The sequence below is a fragment of the Rhinopithecus roxellana genome, chromosome 2, assembly GCF_007565055.1.
Source record: "Rhinopithecus roxellana isolate Shanxi Qingling chromosome 2, ASM756505v1, whole genome shotgun sequence".
In the NCBI taxonomy this organism is placed as follows: domain Eukaryota; kingdom Metazoa; phylum Chordata; class Mammalia; order Primates; family Cercopithecidae; genus Rhinopithecus; species Rhinopithecus roxellana.
The window spans coordinates 127,941,495-127,961,875 of NC_044550.1; the positions used below are offsets into that span (position 1 = coordinate 127,941,495).

General features: G+C 33.9%; 1 protein-coding gene across 1 annotated transcript in view; it reads left to right on the top strand.

Moving 5' to 3' along the window:
* Positions 1-20,381, top strand: part of FRYL (FRY like transcription coactivator) — a 296,971-nt gene that overhangs the window by 122,745 nt on the left and 153,845 nt on the right. The window contains 1 exon segment of the mRNA XM_030919519.1: positions 16,292-16,491. Within this exon segment, the coding sequence (XP_030775379.1) occupies positions 16,372-16,491 (120 nt within the window). The 5' untranslated portion in view covers positions 16,292-16,371.

A 20,381-nucleotide genomic window follows, 5' to 3' on the forward strand; every position in this document is an offset into this window, starting at 1 on the left:
GAAGGTAGGAGCACAAATATATGACCCCTTTTATAATTTGATTATTAGTATTATGCTACTAATGTCTCTCAGGGGAACAATTCCTGAAGTAGGAATGCATAAAATGATTTTTTAATGATTAAAAAATAAAATTTCATAACATTTTATTTAGTGAATTTCTTGGAAAGAACAGAAAAAAACCTGAATTATTAATAGCCTTTATTAAAAAATGAAAAATATTTTTTCCGTTAAATAAATTATATATTTCAAATGTTTCCCCTACCCTCCTGAAGAAAAAAGAAAAAGAAAAAAAATCTATGGGTTTTGTCATCGAACCTAACTTAAAAGCAGCGTATATTATTATAGTTCTTCATCATTAATTATAATAGTGTTTCTTATTTATAAGATGCATTTGCATGCTTTGTATTAATGTTAAATGATACTTTTTATATTAGTCGCTAGAGGCCCTCTGGTTTCAGGGCCTGCTTAGCTGGCAGAATGTTGATGCAGTGCTGCTGAAGTTTGATTATAGTTGAGCTTGTTTCTTTCAGTAACAACAATGAAGTAACATTCATATGGCCTAAATTCAGGATTTTGTCTTTGTGCCAACAGTTTTAGGCATTACTTCTTTTAAAAACTGAATCAGGAACATTCTGTTAAACCAGCTGTGTTGTGAGGATGTTATCATTTAAAAGATTGGCTTAGTTCCCTAAAATTGATAAGACAAAGCAAGGCTCAGTACTGAGATCTGTTCGTGTAATGCTAAGATCACAGATGCATTTACTGTCCATATAATACCTCTTGTAAGCATATTAATTTATAGAATTTATTTTGCACTCATAATTTTATGAGAGCTGATGTTGCAAAGAATTTAGTTTTTATCACAGATATAAAATAGATTGACCTTCTTAAACCATAATTTTATAAGTTAAAATGTGAATAAGATATGATATATTAAGAAACTATATTTGCATAGATTACTTGCATTTTTGCACAATGAGAAAAGTTCATAAATTGTTTTTAATACTCAGATTTTTTTTGGATTGTAAAAATAGTAAAAGCCAACCCCAAAAAGCACATTATACATTCATCTAAATTTCAGTTAAAATCTGTGTGTTATTTGATTGCAATAATACCATTTGCTGAAGTATTTATAGGTCTGTTATTGTGGTAAATGTTTGCACATGTATCTATGTATACTCACATTATATGCACATACATTCATTAAATCTCTTGTAACCTTCAGCATGAAAATCTCAAGAGGAAAGTTATTGCTGTTTTTCAAAATAGCAACTTTATTGTGAGATTCACATGCTATAAAATTCATAAAGTATTCAATTTGGTAGTTTTTAGTGTATTCCAAAATTGTACAACTATCACCACCATCTAACTGCAGAACGTTTTCATCATCTAAAAAAGAAACCTCATTAATCTACTTTATGTCACTATGGATTTGTCTATTCTGGACATTCATTTACATGGAATCATACAATGGGTGTTCTTTTGTGACAGGGTTCTTACACGTCCTGTATTTCCAAGATTCATTTATGTCATAACGTGTATTGAATAATGTTCCATTGTATGGATATATCACAATTTGTTTATCCATTCTTCAGGTGATAAATTGCTGTTTTATAGAGTAGTAAATTGGGGCTCAGATAAGCAAAAGAACACTAAGAACACTCCCTCACCCCCCAGAAAATCCCACACTCAAACTCTTTAGCTAACTTTCTTTACTGCTTCATATTTTAATTGAAGGCTTCCTTGATCAAGTGATACCTTAGCAAGATCTGAAGGAAGAAATAGTTAACAGTTTGGGAGATAGGTGGGTGGGCAGAAGGGATATCAACTGCTAGAGGCTGGAGGGAATGGCCGGTTTGGCTGGAGCAGAGAGCTATGGAGAGCATGGTGGGAATGAAGCTGGAAAGTTAAGCAAGGACTAGACCATGTAGAATAGCAAAAACCTTGTTATGGATTTTGGTCTTAATCATAAAATAAATGGGTAACCATTGATGGACTTTGCGACAGTGATTGGGGTGATTTCATCAAGTTTCTGTCTTTGGGGTGGTGCGAGGAGACAAGTTAGGATGCTATTGAAATAGACCACATGTGGGATAAAGGTTGAACAAATGGAAGAAATGTTATTTATTTAGCAAACAAATATATAATACCCACGACATGCGTAGGTACTCTTCTAAGCACTTTACAAAATATTAGCTCATCATTGTTAAGGGAAATATTTAAGAGGTAGGAAAAATAGGTCTTGGGTTAGGTACAGGAGGTAAAGGAGATTTTTAACTAGCTGTTTGCACAACTAATTTTGTAGGGTCATTTACATTATCATTGACATCAGTTTCAGAAATGTATCTGTTGAGAGTTAATGTTGGTCATAGTGGAAAAGAGTCACCTATTGCTTATTGTCAGAATACTCTTATCATCTCTCATATGAATGTGTCTGCTTTGAGAACTAGATCCTTGACAAGAAAGCCAGCTCATTGTACTGTTTAGTAACAACGTGAACTTTTCATGATGGTTCCTGAAAAGTGGGATTTCTAGCTCCAAGTGTCATTGGATTTAGAGTCATGGGCCTGCTTTATCTTTTTTTTTTTTTTTTTAATTCTAGCTTCTTAAGCTAGGTTCACCTCATTTGAGAAAGGAAACATTCCATTTTCGAGACTAAACATTTAGTGTTGTGAGAAGTACAGTGTGTGATTATCGGACTCATTATGTATTTGGGTTTCACAATATGCTTTAAAAATTTTTATTGATAAATATTAAAGACATAGTTCACTAATGAGATTTAAAATCAAGAAAATCCAACATAGATGGTCACAATATTCATAGGTAACTGAGAGTATCCAAATGGGTCAGGTGACTGAGAATATGCAAACAGGCCAGAATAATATCTCTGTTAAATTTGACCCTCTATTTTATTAACATTTCTGTCATGACCTTTCTCTGTTTGTACCTGCTGTAGTACTCATATATAGACTCAGTCTTATAGCAGACCCTGGGTCCTATCCTGTGCTAACATGGGGAGTTTGGTACAGCCCTAGTTCATTAGTTCAAGTGACTTACCATCAGCCCAACTTCACTACAGATTTGGAACTGACTTTGTTCTTCAATTGTAGTATCTGGGCTATCCATTCTTGTGTCAAAGCCTCCATCTGTAATTATTGGTATCTCTTCGTTCCTGAACCTTTCCTGATCAAACTTTGGTATTCCATTTCCTTCAAATGTGGAACTCTGCTCTGATCTTGAAGAGAATGAAGTTCTGCTGACATACCTTTTTGTTGATTAAACCTACCTCCCTAGCTGCGTGCCTATATATTTCCTGTTCATAAACTTTACATTATTCATCTGTTTGCCAGGATAACATCTGCTGTTCTGCTGGACCTCCCTGGTGCTTTTTACCTGTTATCATATTCTCTAGGTACCATCTTCTGCCTCCATAGTTAGATACCTTATGACCTCCAACAATGCTGGTATTCAGTCATTAGGCATCTTTCTGGCTGTAGCTCTTCTGATAGCCCCTCTGTACTGATGGCTTAATATTTTAAGTATTATACCTGCCAGCTCTCTTGCCTATTATAGGCATAGCCTGTGCCAAAGTCTCAAATCACTGGGCTCTGGCCTATTCCACTACTGGTCAAACTCTTAGTCTTCTTTTCTGGAAGTAACTGTTCTGCAGTTGCATTGTCACATTGATAAAACAAGTTTGCTAGCCTTTTGCAGGATGAGAACGGGTCGTGTTTTTTTGGTTATTCTTCCTAGTCTGTTGATGTGTGATACCACAGGACATTGCCTGTTTGATGGAATTTTTGACAATTTTACATCTATTAGTTGGTTTTCATTAAGCGTGCTTTTTCCAATTTTTAAAATTTTGCTAAATAATTAAAGTTTTAAGGGCTTTAACAGAAAGATAGTCAAAGAGAAATTCATTTGAATGGGGAAGGCTGTAGAATAGAATTTCCAAATTGTCAGACCTATTCTTTCCAGAAGGTAATGACTTGTAAATGTCATAGAAAATCTTGTAAATTGTTTTATAAGCTGTATTTTCAGTTACATTATTGATATATGACACAGAAAGTAGTCAAGGCATTCATAAAAAATGAGGAACGAATTATTAATATCCATTATCATGCAATATAGTAACAATATAACAAATACAGACTTACATTTGATACATGAAGTTGATCCTTTTCTCTTTAAAATAAGCTGATTATTTTAAATGATATAAATGATTTTGGAACAATATCTGAATGAGAAATTTTTATTATAGGGAGACTATATGGAAGAAAATAAAAAGATGATTCCAGTAACATAGCCTTAGTAATATCGTTGAAGATAAGGTTAGTAGTGTGTTTCTATGTAGAGAGTGCAAGGGCATTGTATTGCCATGATTTGATGTGTAGGGCTTTAATATGGTTAGAATAGAACTACTTGATGGCTCTTATTTGTGGTATTATAATTACAGGTTTCCTTATTTGTGGTGCTCTTGAAACCTTTTAATGATCACAATTAACTTTAAGTAAAATTATTGTATAGAGCCAACTGTTCCATTTTAGAAGAATAGGGTAAGGCAATAGTTCACAACCCTGGCTGTATATTAGAATCAGCTTGGGGAGCTTTCAAAAACATACACATGCCTGGGCGCCACTCCAGAGATTTTGATTCTGACTTAAGGTATGGCCAGAGATGGCCAGCAAAGTTCTGGGTCAAGTCAGAAAGCTTAGCATTGTCAGAATGCTGAGAGTATATATGAAATCTTTTCCATGGGTGGAATCATCATAAACAATATGACAGACAAATTCTTATATGTTTGCCAATTTACTAATTTACAGTGAGAAATATGCCAAGTGGATATTAATGCTAGAGTTGGCAGGCCATCCTTTGCTCTCCTTGTGGGATAAGCTTATACAAAGCTAAATTATTATCAGGAGGTTGCACAGAGAGCCTGAAGATCAAAGAAATGTATGCCCTGTTCTAGGGGCCAGAATATTTATCCTTTTAAGAACACCTTTTCCACAGGGCATTACCTTTTTGTCAGTGCTGTGTTAAATGTTTCATTTCCCTGTACCTTACCTGCAGTAGGTGATATAAGTATTCTTTTTAGTATTTGCCAATCTGATATATATATATATAAAATAAAAGCCCATTGCTGGTTTAATTTGCATTTTCTGGGTACACTGTTGGAACATTTTTTTCATATGCCTGTTGCCTTTTTAGACTTGCTGTTATGTGAATTGCTTATGTATATCTTCTGGCACCTTTTCTTTTTTTTTTTTTTATTATACCTTTAAGTTCTAGGGTACATGTGCATAACGTGCAGGTTTGTTACATATGTATACTTGTGCCGTGTTGGTGTGCTGCACCCATCAACTCATCAGCACCCATCAACTCGTCATTTACATCAGGTATAACTCCCAATGCAATCCCTCCCCCCTCCCCCCTCCCCGTGATAGACCCCGGCGTGTGATGTTCCCCTTCCCGAGTCCAAGTGATCTCATTGTTCAGTTCCCACCTATGAGTGAGAACATGCGGTGTTTGGTTTTCTGTTCTTGCCATAGTTTGCTGAGAATGATGGTTTCCAGCTGCATCCATGTCCCTACAAAGGACTCAAACTCATCCTTTTTTATGGCTGCATAGTATTCCATGGTATATATGTGGCACCTTTTCTTTATTGTGTTGTCTGTTTCTTGTTATTTTATAAGAGCTCTTTGAATGTTTTATATTTTCTGTCATCTACATTATAAATATTTCTCCAACTTTGTCTTGTTTATGGTATCATTTACCCTAAATATTTTAAATTCGTATTTGGTTAAAGGCATTTATCTTTAAAAAATATACAATTTGGGGTTTGCTCTCTAGGCTACAGGTCTTTTCACCCCTTGATTATATAGGAAGATTCCTAATTTTTTCTAAGGTTTTGAAAAATGAATTTTTAACTTCATGTCCATCTGGACTTTGGTTTTTTTGTTTGTTTGTTTTATCCAGTCAGGTTTGGAATCTGATGGACTTCGGTTGTTGAGTATAGTATATTTATTTTTTCTTTAGATGAATGGCCAGATGTTTCAACATTATTACTAAATAATCTTTTCCCTTCTAATTTTGCCAATGTGAATTCTTACTCTGTAATGCAGGGGATTCTCTTTTCTCTCTCTCCCTTTTTTTTTTTTAAATTATCTGATTTATCTACACTTATGCCTACTGTGTTGATTATTGTTATATTGTGTTCTGATATAATCATACTATGTTCTGATATATGTCTTGATTATAGTTATGTTCTGATTATAGTTGATTTCAAAAAATATTCTTTGTATTTTTTAAAGTAACTTTTTCGGCTTTTCTTGAGTGTTTATTCCTCCATGTATACTGTAATATAGATTTATCCAATAAACCTAGACAAAATAGTATCAAAATTGTAGTTGGATGGCCGGGCGCGGTTGCTCACACCTGTAATCACAGCACTTTGGGAGGCCGAGGTAGGCAGATCACCTGAGGTCGGCAGTTCCAGATCAGCCTGACCAACATGGAGAAACCCTGTCTCTACTAAATGCAAAATTAGCCAGCATGGTGGTGCATGCCTGTAATCCCAGCTACTTGGGAGGCTGAGGCAGGAGAATCGCTTGATCCTGGGAGGCAGAGGTTGCAGTGAGCCGAGATCATGCTATTGCACTCCAGCCTGGGCAATAAGAGCAAAACTTCATGTCAAAAAAAAAAATTTTTTTTTTAGTTGGAGGTTTGCTAATTAATATATTAATTTTATGAAAATTGACACATGATAAATCCTTCCATCTATGACTGTGTCTTTCCACATGTTCAGATCTTCCTTTATATCTTTTATATTAAGAAGCGCTTGTCATTTCTTCTGTGTAAAGTCCTATGCTTTTCTTATTAAATTTATTTCTACTGATTTTATTTTTGTGAATATGTTTTTTAAAAATCAATTTCTATTTCTAGGTGATTATTGGTAGTTAATAAAGTTTCATATCTTTTTTAATGTTGGTAACAGTGATTTAATTTTTTAATATTATTTCATTTACTTACAATTTCCAGGATGGTGTTGAATAGCAAGGCAAAAATCAGCACTTTAGTTTCTGTTTTTAATCGAAAGAGGTTTGTTTTGAAGCCTGTATTATTTGCTGCTGATGTTTGTTAAATATTTTATTTGTTTTCTTTGTCTCTGGCTGCTGGATACCATTAGGTGTACAGTTTTGTTACTTTGTTTGCTAATTGAGTGTAGGTCAGACTGCTACCGTCTTTTAAGAAGCAATCCCAAGAGTGATGGAAGGGAAAGTAGCCTAAGCTAGCAGCAGTTAAAAGCCTGTTAAGCTAGTAGGAGGGAGCCCCGTTGCTTCTTGTCTTTTCTCATCATCTCACCCTCTGAGCTACAGAGGACTTATCACATCTTTTTCGATTCTGGTCAGCTTCATAAGCAGTCAGAGAAAAGGGCTACACATCTCTATGTAGTTGTCAACCTCCCCCAGTCCCTGGGTCCAGGTATGTTTGCTGGATGAGGTCCTACAGGATTCTGGTGTTTACAGAACTATTTTATGTTGATTCGCAGGTCCATTTCCAGCTCAAGGAGAAAGGCAGCCACAATAGCTGTTTCACTGGCAGTGAATATTTATATGGGGGGAGGAGTGGAGAACAAAAATGAAAACAACATTCTTGTTCTTACATATACTCATGGTTGCATTGTAATTCAGCTTGTTAATTTGCTAGAAGGGAAGCAAAAGAGGTTAAATTTGACCAAGATTATAACGATAATGAGTAGCCAAGTCAAATCTAGAGCCCTTGTCTTCTGGCTCCGAGGTCTATGCACATTTTTAAAATACTTCATTATCTCTAGGTTTTTAGAATAGTTTCTTAGCTGAGCTCCCAAAGGTTACCAAAAAAGCACAAGAAAATAATAACCTCAAGGAAACTATAGCTGAGTGAATAATGGATTATTTGGACGATATGTCATTTTTCTTGAGCTTTACAATAAGTGATACTTCTGTAGTAGACTTCAAGTAAAAAACATTGGACATATGCCAAAGATGTCATAGGACTTCTATGTTTAGAAACTCTTTTCAATGAGAATAGTTTAGGATAAATAAACATTTTAGGGACAGCTGTCCAAAGAACAAGCAGAAGTAATAATTTTTCTGTCCATTGAAATGGAACCAGAAGCAAAAACATTGAATTGGATAGTGAGGGAAAATGATTTCATTTGCACAAAATAGAAACAAAGTATTTAGGTATAGAATTAATAAGAGTTAGATCTCTCCTCTGAAGGAAAGTATACATTTTTTTTTCTCTAGGTACACAAAAGAAGATGAGTTAATGGAGGTGTGTCAAAAGCCAAAAAGTTTTATAATATAAAGATGTCAAGTTTTTTTCACATAAGTTTGTGAAGGTATGTGTAAGCTTGAAAGTATGAGTGACAATAACTGAAGATGGTGAATACATAGGAATATTTGTCTCTGCAAATAATAAAACCTATTATAAAGGTGTAACAATTAAAAGTCTGGTACTCACACAAACACAGATTTTTAATGAGCAGAATGGAAAGCCTAGAAAAGCATATTTGAGTATGGATTTAGTTTATGATAGTGAGTAAATCAGTGACAGAATTTCAGTAAATGAACCCAAGAGAATTGATTAAATATTGAGGAAAAAAGATAAAATCTTTATTTTGTATCAGTAACTCAAATAAGTTACAATTGGATGACAAATTTAAATGGAACAAATAAAGCGAACTGAAGAAGAATTAAAATATAGATAAGTAGTTAATCGAAATGGGGAGACTTTTTTGCTCTTTTTAAGCAAATGAATTAGAAGATACAACCAAAATATTAGATTTGGGAAATATTTATTTTAAGCAAACAGTATGATAAGAATTTGGACCTTTAAAGCAGGGAAGCATCCATCCGCATTTGGTGATTATGGAAGAAATGAAGTTATTGATGGAAAGTTCTTAGCAACCAGGACCCAAGTTTGTGTTCCAGCGCTGCCACTCCCATGTGACAGTAGCTTTAATTTGGAGTCAGTTTCTTCATCATAAATACACTATAACTAGGAGTGATGTTCTGGATCTAATTCCTACAAGCCAGTCGTTAAGCCATTCGTGGCTTAAGTGCCTCTGGGGTATGAATATTTATACCAGGGATATTGGCAAAAGCTACAAATTGGGACCCTCTCCCCTGCCTTTTGTTTTCTTTTGTTTTTAAGAGAGCCATTTACCAGCATATTACTTGAAATAAGAATAGATTTGTTAGACTAAAAAGATAATATTTTATATATTAAATTATGTTTTGTTCCCACTGGAAATAAACAGCATCTGGTATGCTTTTCACTAACATGGAGGAATTTTGAGGTATCCTTGCCTTCTAAAGCCCACTCTCTGCTCTTGATAAGCTATATCTGTACATCAAATGATATTTTCTGATTACAACTCTCAACACACACAGCATACACATTACTTGTATTTCCTTTTTTCCTCTTCACATTAGTTGCTTTCAAATGTACAGTTTTCCTCTGGATAGGTAGTTGAAAGGTCTGGTACTGACACCAGTTCAACTGACCTCACCAGAAGTTGAAATTTGCTATTTGCTCTTATTCCTCAATGCTGATTTTGCTTTTTTTGTTTACTACTTTTAATCTGTCTGCCATATAAGCCGATTGGTGTTTTTGACATTTTCATTTTAATTGACTTATAAACTGTGAACTGTCTTTGAGCGTGATCCAAGTATGTTGTTATTTTAAGCTCCAGCTTGAGCTGTTGTTTATTTTCACTCTTCCCAGGCACTTTGGTTCTGGCTGACAGGGATAGGATAGGCTTGTTATTCTTTTCTTTGGCTTTTATTTTGTAAATTAATCAGCTTTATTTTTTAACATAATTTCAGGTTTACAGAAAACTTGAGTAGAACATAGTGAGTTCTCACATAGGCTCCCTCCACTCCCAATTTCTGCCTTTTAGTGTGGTATGTTTGTTACCATTGATGAAACAATATTGAGACATTATTATTAACTAAAGTTTACGTTCCAGTTAACTCTTTGGGTTGCACATTCTGTAGGTTTTGACAGATGTATAATGACATGTATCCACCATATATTGTCCTACAGAGGAGTTTCACTGCCCTAAAAATACTGTGTTCCACCTATTCATTCCTCCCTTCTCCCAAGCCCTGGTAATCATTGATCTTTTTATTGACTCTTTTCCAGAATGTCATATAGTTGTAGTTATACAGTATGTAGCCTTTTCGGATTGGCTTCTTTCACTTAGAAGTATACACTTAAGGTTCCTTCATGTCTTTACATAACTTGATAACTCATTTCTTTTTAGCACTGAGTAATATTTCATTGTCTGAATATATCACAGTGTATCCATTCACCTACTGAATGACAGTTTGGTTGCTTCCAAGTTTTAACAGTTATGAATAAAGCTGCTGTAAGCATCCATGTGGAGATTTTTTGTGGACATACGTCTTCAGCTCCTGTGGGTAGATACAAGGGAGCATGTTTCCTGGATCGTGTGGTAAGAATATGTTTAGTTTTGAAAAAAATGACCGAACTATCTTTTAAAGTGTCTGTACTATTTTGCATTCCCATCAGTAATTAATGACAGTCCTTGTTGCTCCATGTCCTCGCATTTGGTGTTGTTAGTTTTGGACATTAGTCATTCTAATTCAGCATGTAGTAGTGTATCATTGTTGTTTTAATTTGCAATTCCCTGAAGACATATGAAGTTGCACATCTTTTCATATGCTTATTTGCCATCTGTATGTCTTCTTCTGGTAAGGTGTATTAAATCTGGTGCCCATTTTTTACTTGTGTTGTTTGTTTTCTGGTGGTTGAGTTTTAAGAGTACTTTATGTATTTTGTATACCAGTCTTATATCAAGTATGTATTTTGCAATTTTTTTCTCCCAATCTGTGGCTTGTCTTTTCATGCCCTTAACAGTGTCTTGCAGAGCTCGAGGCTTCATTTTAATACTTTTTTTAAAGTATCCTGGATCATGGTTTTGACTAAAAAGTCACCCGTCAAACCCAAGATCACTTAGATTTTCTCCTATCTGCTAGGGGTTTAATAGTTTTGCATTTCACATCTAGATCTATGATCCATTTTCAGTTAATTTTTGTGGAAGGTATAAGTTCTGTATCTAGATTTTTCTTTTTAGCATGTGGATGTCTAGTTGTTCCAGCACTATTATTTGTGGCAAGGTCTCATTTCTTCATTGAATTGCCTTTGCTTACTTGTCAAAGATCAGTTGATAGTATTTGTGTGGATCTGTTTCTGGGCTCTCTATTCTATACCATTGATCGGTTAGTCTGTTCTTTAACCAGTACCATACTGTCTTGATTACTCTTGAAGTCACATCCTGTCAGTCCTCTGACAGTTTTCTTCTGCTTCAATATTGTGCTGGCTGTTCTGGGTTATTTGCCTTTGCATATAAGCTTCAGAAGAAGTTTGTTGATATATACCAATTAACTTGGGGGGTAGGCTGCTTTCTAAACTAAAAATTTTGTGTTTGCTTTTTAAAGTCAGATTTTTTTTTTTTTTTAATTTTACTTTTAAGTTCTGGGATACACGTGCAAAACATGCAGGTTTGTTACATAGGTATACAAATGCCATGTTGGTTTGCTGCACCTATCAACCCGTCATCTATGTTAGGTATTTCTCCTAATGCTATCCCTCCCTTAGCCTCCCACCCCGCAACAGGCCCTAGTGTATGATGTTCCCCTCCCTGTGTCCTTTTGTTCTCATTGTTCAACTCCCACTTATGAGTGAGAACATGCGGTGTTTGGTTTTCTGTTCTTGTGTTAGTTTGCTGAGAATGTTTTCCAGCTTCATCCATATCCCTGCAAAGGACATAAACACATCCTTTTTTATGGCTGCATAGTATTCCATGGTGTATAGGTGCCACATTTTCTTTACCCAGTCTATCATTGATGGACGTTTGGGTTGGTTCCAAGTCTTTGCTATTGTGGACAGTGCCACAATAAGCATACGTGTGCATGTGTCTTTATAGTAGAATGACTTACAATCCTTTGGGTATACCCAGTAATGAGATTGCCGGGTCAAATGTTATTTCTGGTTCTAGATCCTTGAGGAATCACCATACTGTCTTCCACAATGGTTGAACTAATTTACAGTCCCACCAGCAGTGAAAGCGTTCCTGTTTCTCCACACGCTCTCCAGCATCTGTTGTTTCCTGACTTTTTAATGATTGCCATTCTAACTGGCGTGAGATGGTATCTGATTGTAAAGTCACAGATATTTTTTACTTTTGTTCTTGTTCCAAAGCCTTTACCTTCTACTTTTTCTTTTGTAGATAGTCATCAAAATTTTTATTATTAGACAATATGATGTATAAATAATAATTATTGTAATACTAAGCAATTGTATGTTATGTAAAAATTTCTGTTATGTAAGTGTGTTCATAAATATATGCATATAATATGTGTATACCTATGTAAGTTTGTGGCTATGAGGTAGTAGCACAAAGATTTTTTTTTTTTAAATCCTTAAAGACCTCTTCTTGGGGGTGAGGAAGCTAGAGGCAGCTTCCACAGTCTTCATTGTGGTTATTTTAGACCACATCTACCTGTAGGGATTTTAAAATACCCCAATTGTTGAGAACTAGTGTGTATTTTGAGGGCTGTTACTATTCAGAATGTTGTGTATAAAAGCATAATGGAGTCAGAAAAAAGCAGAGATCTGCTGCTGTAATGAACTCAGACACACCTAATTGTAAGAGTTATACATTATTTCTCTTCTCACTTTTCTCTTCTTTTTGACTGAATTTAAATTTATTTTGTAATGGTTTAGGAGTCTCATCAGTGTGAAAAAGACAATTGTTTTATTAAATATACTAAATACAGTGGTATGGAGAGTGTAAGCCATCCAAAAATACTGATATTTAGTTTTTATTTGAGCTTTAAGAGACAGAGCAGGAATGTTAACTTTTAGATTCCCAAATTTTAATTATTCAGGTCCTGTTTTATTCTTATTATTAGCAGTTAGAGTTTAGTAGATTTATATTCCAAGTATGTTTAATATGACATGAGATTTTTCCAGTTTGTAATTCAATGCTTGAATTGCAGTCTTAAGACTTAGCTTAACAGTTATGTCTTTCTTCTCTCATAGGCTTACATAAATCTTTCAAAATTTTGGGTTAGCATGTAGAGAAATATTACAACTTACCATTATAAGGTATTTAATGCAAGAAGTCAGGTAACTTAACTTAATCTAGTTATATGGAAGCTAGCCTTTCTTCTGCTGCTTGGAGTGATCATCCCTGTTTCTCTCCTATTAGCAGAAAATGAAAAGAATTCACATGTCTTTACTAAGGCTGAACATTATGATGAAATATAAAGTTGAGGGGGACAACTTTGATGGATGAAAAATGTTACCTGATTTTTATTTGTGTTCAGAATATTAATGAAATTAAATATTACTGGACTCCTCCATTTTATTGTTTGTAAGTTGTTTGTTCATGTCCTTGTCCTTATTTCAGTTTGGGGGTATGGGTGTTTTGCTAGTTGATTTCATCACAGCTTTGCGTGTAGAAACAAAAGTGATTAACTGTGTGTTTATTATATGCCCACATATTTTTTCCTGCTGTCTAATTTTACTTTGGTTTTATATACATATATATATACATATATATATACATATATATACATATATATATACATACATATACATATATATACATATATATATATATACACATATATAGGATCTTTACTCACCTAATACTGTATTTTGAACAGTTTCCTGTGCCATTTGGTATTTTTTGATAATGTAATTTCAAAGATCTGTTTAGCATTCTGTTTATGTTAGATTATAAAAATAATTTATTTTGAATAAAATAAAATTTGAAATTTAGTTTGAAATTTCAATCAGTAGATCCATTCATTATTACTTTTTTATATTAATAATTTCAACAAGCATTTATTAAACATCTATGAAGAAATAAAATTTAAATAAATTATTTAATCAAAAACATTTGTTTTTTTCATAAAAATTTGAGTTATCAAATGAAATATTTTTATCTTGACAGATAACTTATAAGTAAAGGTTTGCGTAAAATTTTTGGCTTTCTTGGCGAATTTTTTAATGTATGCAATTATGAGACCTAGGAATATTTGGTTATGCTTTATTTTTAAGAAAGTAACAGTAAAGGCAAGTTATTTGTGAAGTCATTTTAAGTAAAGTTTTTTTCTTTGTAGGAAAAATGTTTAAAGGCTAAAATGTCATTTTAAAAGTTTTTACTTCATTAAAATTTAGAATTGAAGTACTAGGTTAGTTATAAGGTTCTTGTTTATTTTTTTATTTTTTTTTATAAGGTTCTTGTTTAGTTACATTTACTGTAAAGTTAAAGCTGGAGAAACTTTGTAACTGTTATAACCTTATGAATCTTAATTAAAGGAAAAGATATAGTTTGTATCCACTACCTTAAGTTAAATTATAGTACTCTTAATGATCCAAAATAATTTTTTAAAAATTTGAGAGCTCTTCTTTTTTTCCACAATGACATTTGTTAACAGATTCCCTCTTTGATAATACACAATGTTGGATCATGAAACAGAGTAAACAAACAGGTCATTGTTTAAAATAATGTACACTGTGTTCAGAGGACTATGAGTTTTTGTTTTGAGTTGTTTTATTATATAATTTTAGTTCTAGAATACAGTACATAATGTATTTTAACATGATATGATACAAAGGTACTTACTTTAGATATAATATTAATAGTTTGTGATATTCTTTAGATTACTTTTACAGATTTGTGTATTTTGACCTATGTGGTAGACTAAGTTTTTTTTAATTTGACAGAAAAAGTTTTTAGTAAGTTTTGAATTTATGTATTTAGAACAAATTTATTATCCTATAGTTATATACACATAGACACAAACACAGGAAATCAGTATTTGAGTAATTGTGTTCTGCTTCCTTTTTAAAGGAAGGGGCTCAAGGGCAGTCTCTGGAGTTCAGGTTGAGGTGGAGAAGCACAGACTTACAGTTTCTCCATGAATATTCTAAGTCGAAAAAGGCAACATAAGCTGAAGTTAGAGGATATGGGATCGACATAACAACATATGGGATCAATATGGAGGTGACTGGAAAACTTGTATGTAGGAAGTCAAGTAGGCTGCCCAGGCAGTCAGAAGAACAGAGTAGGTGAAGCCACACAGCATGCAGTGGTGTGTCTTCTTTTGGGGCCAAGCCTGATGCAGCTTACTATTTGCCAGCCCCGTGTCATCTCCATCTGAGTAAATGGCACCACTGTCCTTTGAGTGATTCAAGTAAAAATGCTGTGAGTCATCGTTAGTTCCTTTCTCTCACTTCACTGATTAACCCACTAATATATGACAAGTCTTAAATACTTTTCTTTCTTTCCTGTGCTGTTACCATCCTCTTAGTCCAAGCTGCAATTATCTCACCTAGATGTCTGTAATGGCTTCCCTGGGTCTACATTTTTCCTCTTTCAATCGATTCTCCAGAGGTGCCAGAGAGATTTTTATAAAGAGAAAGCCAGATCCTATCCCTCTCCATATTAATGCTTTCCACTGAATTTTAATTGCATTTGGAATAAAATCTAATTTTCTTACAAAATTCTTAAAGGTCTTCTGTGACTTGCTCCCTGACTACTGATTCTGACCTTATCGCATATCCCCTTCCACCTCTGCTTCTTCCCTTAAGTGCCAGCCATACTGGTCTTTCTGTTTTTTAACCATGCACATTTAGTCTTGTGTTTTCTGTTCCTGGTGCTTTGTCTTGCTCCCTCATTTTAAAAATCATTTAGGCCTAAGTTTAAATGTAGCTTCTGCAATGAGGTCTTCACTGAGCATATTTTCTAAAGTAGTGTTGTTTTTCAGTTCCCCAGTCCCATTTGTGTTTCATTTATTCACATCTGTTTTATTTCCTTTATTGCATTTGACTCTCTGATTAGAATCCATTCATTCATTCAGCAAATACTGTGCACCTGATCTATGCTAGGCATTGTTCTAGATACTTGGGATGTACCGTGAACAACAACAACAAAAACAAAAACAAAAAGAGAATCCCTGTTCTTACTTCCACATTAGTAGGATGGAGAGAGAAACAGTATATAATATACATGATATGTAATTGAATTATAAATATGTTAGTATGTTAGAAAGTGACAAGTGAAATAGACAAAATGGACTGTGGTAGAGGAGACTGGGAGAACTGGTTGAGGGTTAGAGGCAGCTTACAAAGGAAATAGGGTAGTTACGGTAGGCCTCTTAAGTTGATTATTAAAGTAGAGTTCTTTTGTTTCTTTTACTTTTAGCTTCAGCACCAGTCAGCAAAGTGAATAAGTACTGTGCTTCTTCCAACTTTCATTCCACTTGGGGAGAAAAGAACATCATCATGTCAAACATTACGATTGACCCAGATGTCAAACCTGGGGAATATGTCATCAAGAGCCTTTTTGCAGAATTTGCTGTTCAAGCTGAAAAGAAAATTGAAGTGGTAATGGCTGAACCCTTGGTGAGTAGAGCTGACCTATAAATCTGAAATATTTTCTTGACTTTTGTATTAGCCACTATAATACAGATTTTTCAAAGGAAATAATATACTTGAAAAAATATTAAGGGATAGTGGTGATGTAGAAAGCTGCACCAACTTTAGAATCCACTTTGATAAGTTACTGCAGGTCACAAAAGAACAAAAAGGAACTTCAACAGTGGGAATTGTGGAAACAGATAAAACATAGGAAATAAAGGAAAATTAGGATATATTGTGAGTTAACACTAAGATCACAGCCAAACTTATAATAAAGAAGAGAACGTATTTTTACATGTGTATTGTATGAGACATACTTGGAGAATGTGAGAAGCTCTATTTGATTAGAGCCCATGATGAGGAGGAGGGAAGAGAAAGACTGTAAACAAATATGAGTCAGTTTCTGAAGAGTTGTGAATGCTATTGTGATGGATAATATGGTGGTTGAACAATAGAGGGAGAAAACATTGAGAGCAGAGACTATTTAGCTATTGTACATAGTTCAGGCTGGAATGAAAGGGGTCTTGAACTATGATTTTAAAAGTAGAAAAGGTTACAGAAGAAAGTAAGAGAATTAACATTAAGTAAAAATCAACAGGACTTGACAAGTAATTAAATAGGGGGCATTTTGAGTGAAAGTTAAGGGTTAAAGATGTTCTGGAGTGTTAGTAAAGTTGATAATGTATTTACTTTGGTAAAGTACACAGGAATATCTTTGGGTACAAAAGGTGGATAAAATAATTTTTTTGTTTGTGTACCTTAAACTTGAGATACTGGTAATCTCACCACATGGAATTAGTTGCTTGATTGGTAGTTGGAAGTTCTTTTTGAGAACTCAAGAGATGGTAACTAGAACTACAGATTTTGGTATCATCTATATGAAGGTGTAAATTGAAGCCAAAAGAGCAGACGATGATTTCAAGGGAAAGAAAATACAGAATTATTATTGCTAATAGTGTAGAGCAGCAGAGTACAATGAACATTGAGAGAAGTGGTTATTGGATTTGGAAATAAGCAGAAATAAAACAACAGTTTTACCTTTTAGATATAACTACAGGAAGTAACTTTAACTCTCTGCCACCTTATAGAGGCGACAGTTTAGGTTACTCTTTGGGCCGGAAGGAAGTGGGTATGTGATGTACTAAGAACACAGTGTAGGTTCGATGTAGGATGATGCTAATTGAGGGGAAGGTGAAGGATGTAACAGCTGAAACTCACTCCTTACACAACTGAATTAGGGATAGCTATTCACCACCAATTTGAGATTCAGAGGGTTTGTTACGGCTGACTGAGGAGTTAGGCACAATAATATATTGGCTTTGGAACCTGTATACTTGTTCAGCCTGTTACAGTTCCTTAAAAGGATGAGAGAGGGAAACAACAGAAGGGAGGATAGGGCAGGAAGAAAGTTGAAGGAGGTATTGTCAATGCTGTTATTTTCTTAGTGAAGTAGACTTGAAATTGCTGCAAAGGTGAGTTTCTTCCCAGTGATTAAGTAGAGAAAACTACCCTGAGGAAAGCGCCTATGAAATAATGTGTTCTGGGATCTAATACATAATAATGGCCAAATGTATATTTCAAAATTGTGCAGATATTTATATTCAATTTAAATCATCCCATGATTGCTTTCCACATAACAAATTGATTATTTTTGTACTAATGTATATATATTTGTGTATATTGTATAATGTATATATAGCATATATAGACAGCATATACATTATTAATATAAAGTTCTGTTTTAGAAGGATTGCAAAAGCCTATAGCATGAGTTCATGATTATAAGATTTGATTATAAATATGCTTAAGCTACAGAGTGTTAGTTTTCTTTTTCAGTGGTCTCTGAATTACAAGATAAATTACTACACTAGTCTACTTAAACAGCATACAGTAAGAAAGGGAACAACTTTAAAAAAATTTAAGAATTTATTATGGAAAATGTCAAACATATATAAAACTAAAGATTATGATATAATGAACACTTGGGACCCATCACCTGTCCTCAGCAATTTTCAAGTCACACAGCACATTTTAAAAACACTTTCTTTTATAAAATATTTTATAGTAGTATCCTGTGATACAGTCCTACCAGTTCTCAAATTTTATATATAAATATATTTATATAAATATATAAAAATATATTTATAATATGTATTATTATATTTATATAATATATATTTATAATAAATATATATTTATAAATATTTATAAATATATAAAATATATATCATATATTTAAATATCTATATTATATAAATAAATAAATATATATATATATATATTTTTGGAGAGACAGGGTCTTGCTGTGTCTCCCATGCTGAAGTTCAGTGGTGCAATGTTGGCTTACTGCAACCTTCGCCTCCCAGGCTCAGGCAGTCCTCCCACCCCAGTCTCCTGAGTTGCTGGGACTACAGGCATGTGCCACCACACCTGGCTAAGTTTTGTGTTTTTATAGAGATGAGATCTCACCCAAGCTGGTCTCAAACTCCTGGGCTCAAGTGATTCACCTGCCTTGGTCTCCCAAAGTCCTGGGATTATAGACCCACCACTTCTGGCTACATTATATATTCTCATTCCAAACTTCCTATATATTCCCTCTAACTTAGTCATCCTCCCCTAAGCTAAATGAATATGTATTTTACTGTAATAATTTGTACATACTTTTAGATTATGATGATATCATGTTATGGTTAATTGCTTACATGTTTATCTTCTCTGATGTGAGTTACTTGATACCAGAAACCAGGTCTCTCTTATCTCTGTATCTGCAGCACTGCTTGTGGTGGTGGGTACTCAGTAGAGGGCTTTTGTTAAATATTTGTATTTTAATGAATGTAGCCTTAAGAAGTATTGCTATGGTGTGTGCCTTTTGTTTTTCTAATAATAATAATAATGTCTTTATTCTAGCCAGAGCTTCCAATAGTTCTTTCAGAATAGCCTGATGCTATTCATTTATTTTATTAGCTAATTCATTTATTTAATAGTTAATTTTAGAGACATCTGTTATGTAATCTGAGATTATAAAATTATGATTAATAGTGGTGAGGATTTAATCAGAACATAGATGTTTCTACTCTGCCATCACAAATAGAAGAGACATTGCTGCTTACTCTTCCTGACACACAGGAAAACCCCCAAATCACCATCATATTTTACAGATTTTACCCCTTACACTCGTATATACCAAGATAATTTCTTCTTATCTAGAGCAGAGTGCCAGCTTTGTTTTTATTTATGTCCAGGTCTGGGTAAATTGGAAATCCATAGCTTCAAGATTAGATAATGAAAAACATTTAATCTAATATTGTCACAATGTTTACAATATAGCTTCAAACGCTTTTATTGGAATTTCATTTATTTTGAAATTTATTCTGTACCCTTTTAGGTAATAAACAACCATCTAAGATGATTCTCTGGGTTCTTGAATGAAAGTCTTACACAGTCACTTTATAGAAAATAGCATCCAGGGCTTGTCAGATACAAGGAGGCTGGCCTTGCTCATGGTCACTCAGATAGTAGGTTTCAAAAAAAGCACAAATGTGAATGGCTTTTGCTGAAAGAATTTAATCTACCACTAAAATGAGAGAATTGGCTTTTTCATTCTCATATTAGAAACCATAATAAAAGAAGATTAAGGAAGCCAAAAGACTCAAAAATTAGCTGAGTTGGATTTTTAGTCACAATTTCATTTTCATGTTAGAAGGAAGATTCAAGAAGGGCAATCAGTGATTGAAATGGCAACTTTCAGGCTATGCAGTCCAGTACCTTAGGTCCTTTATTCCTAAAGAAGATGGATCAGTCCTTGGTAATAACCTAGGCATATCCAAGTTTATCTATTAATCTTTTAGATTGCTGTGGGCTAGAAAAGAAAATAG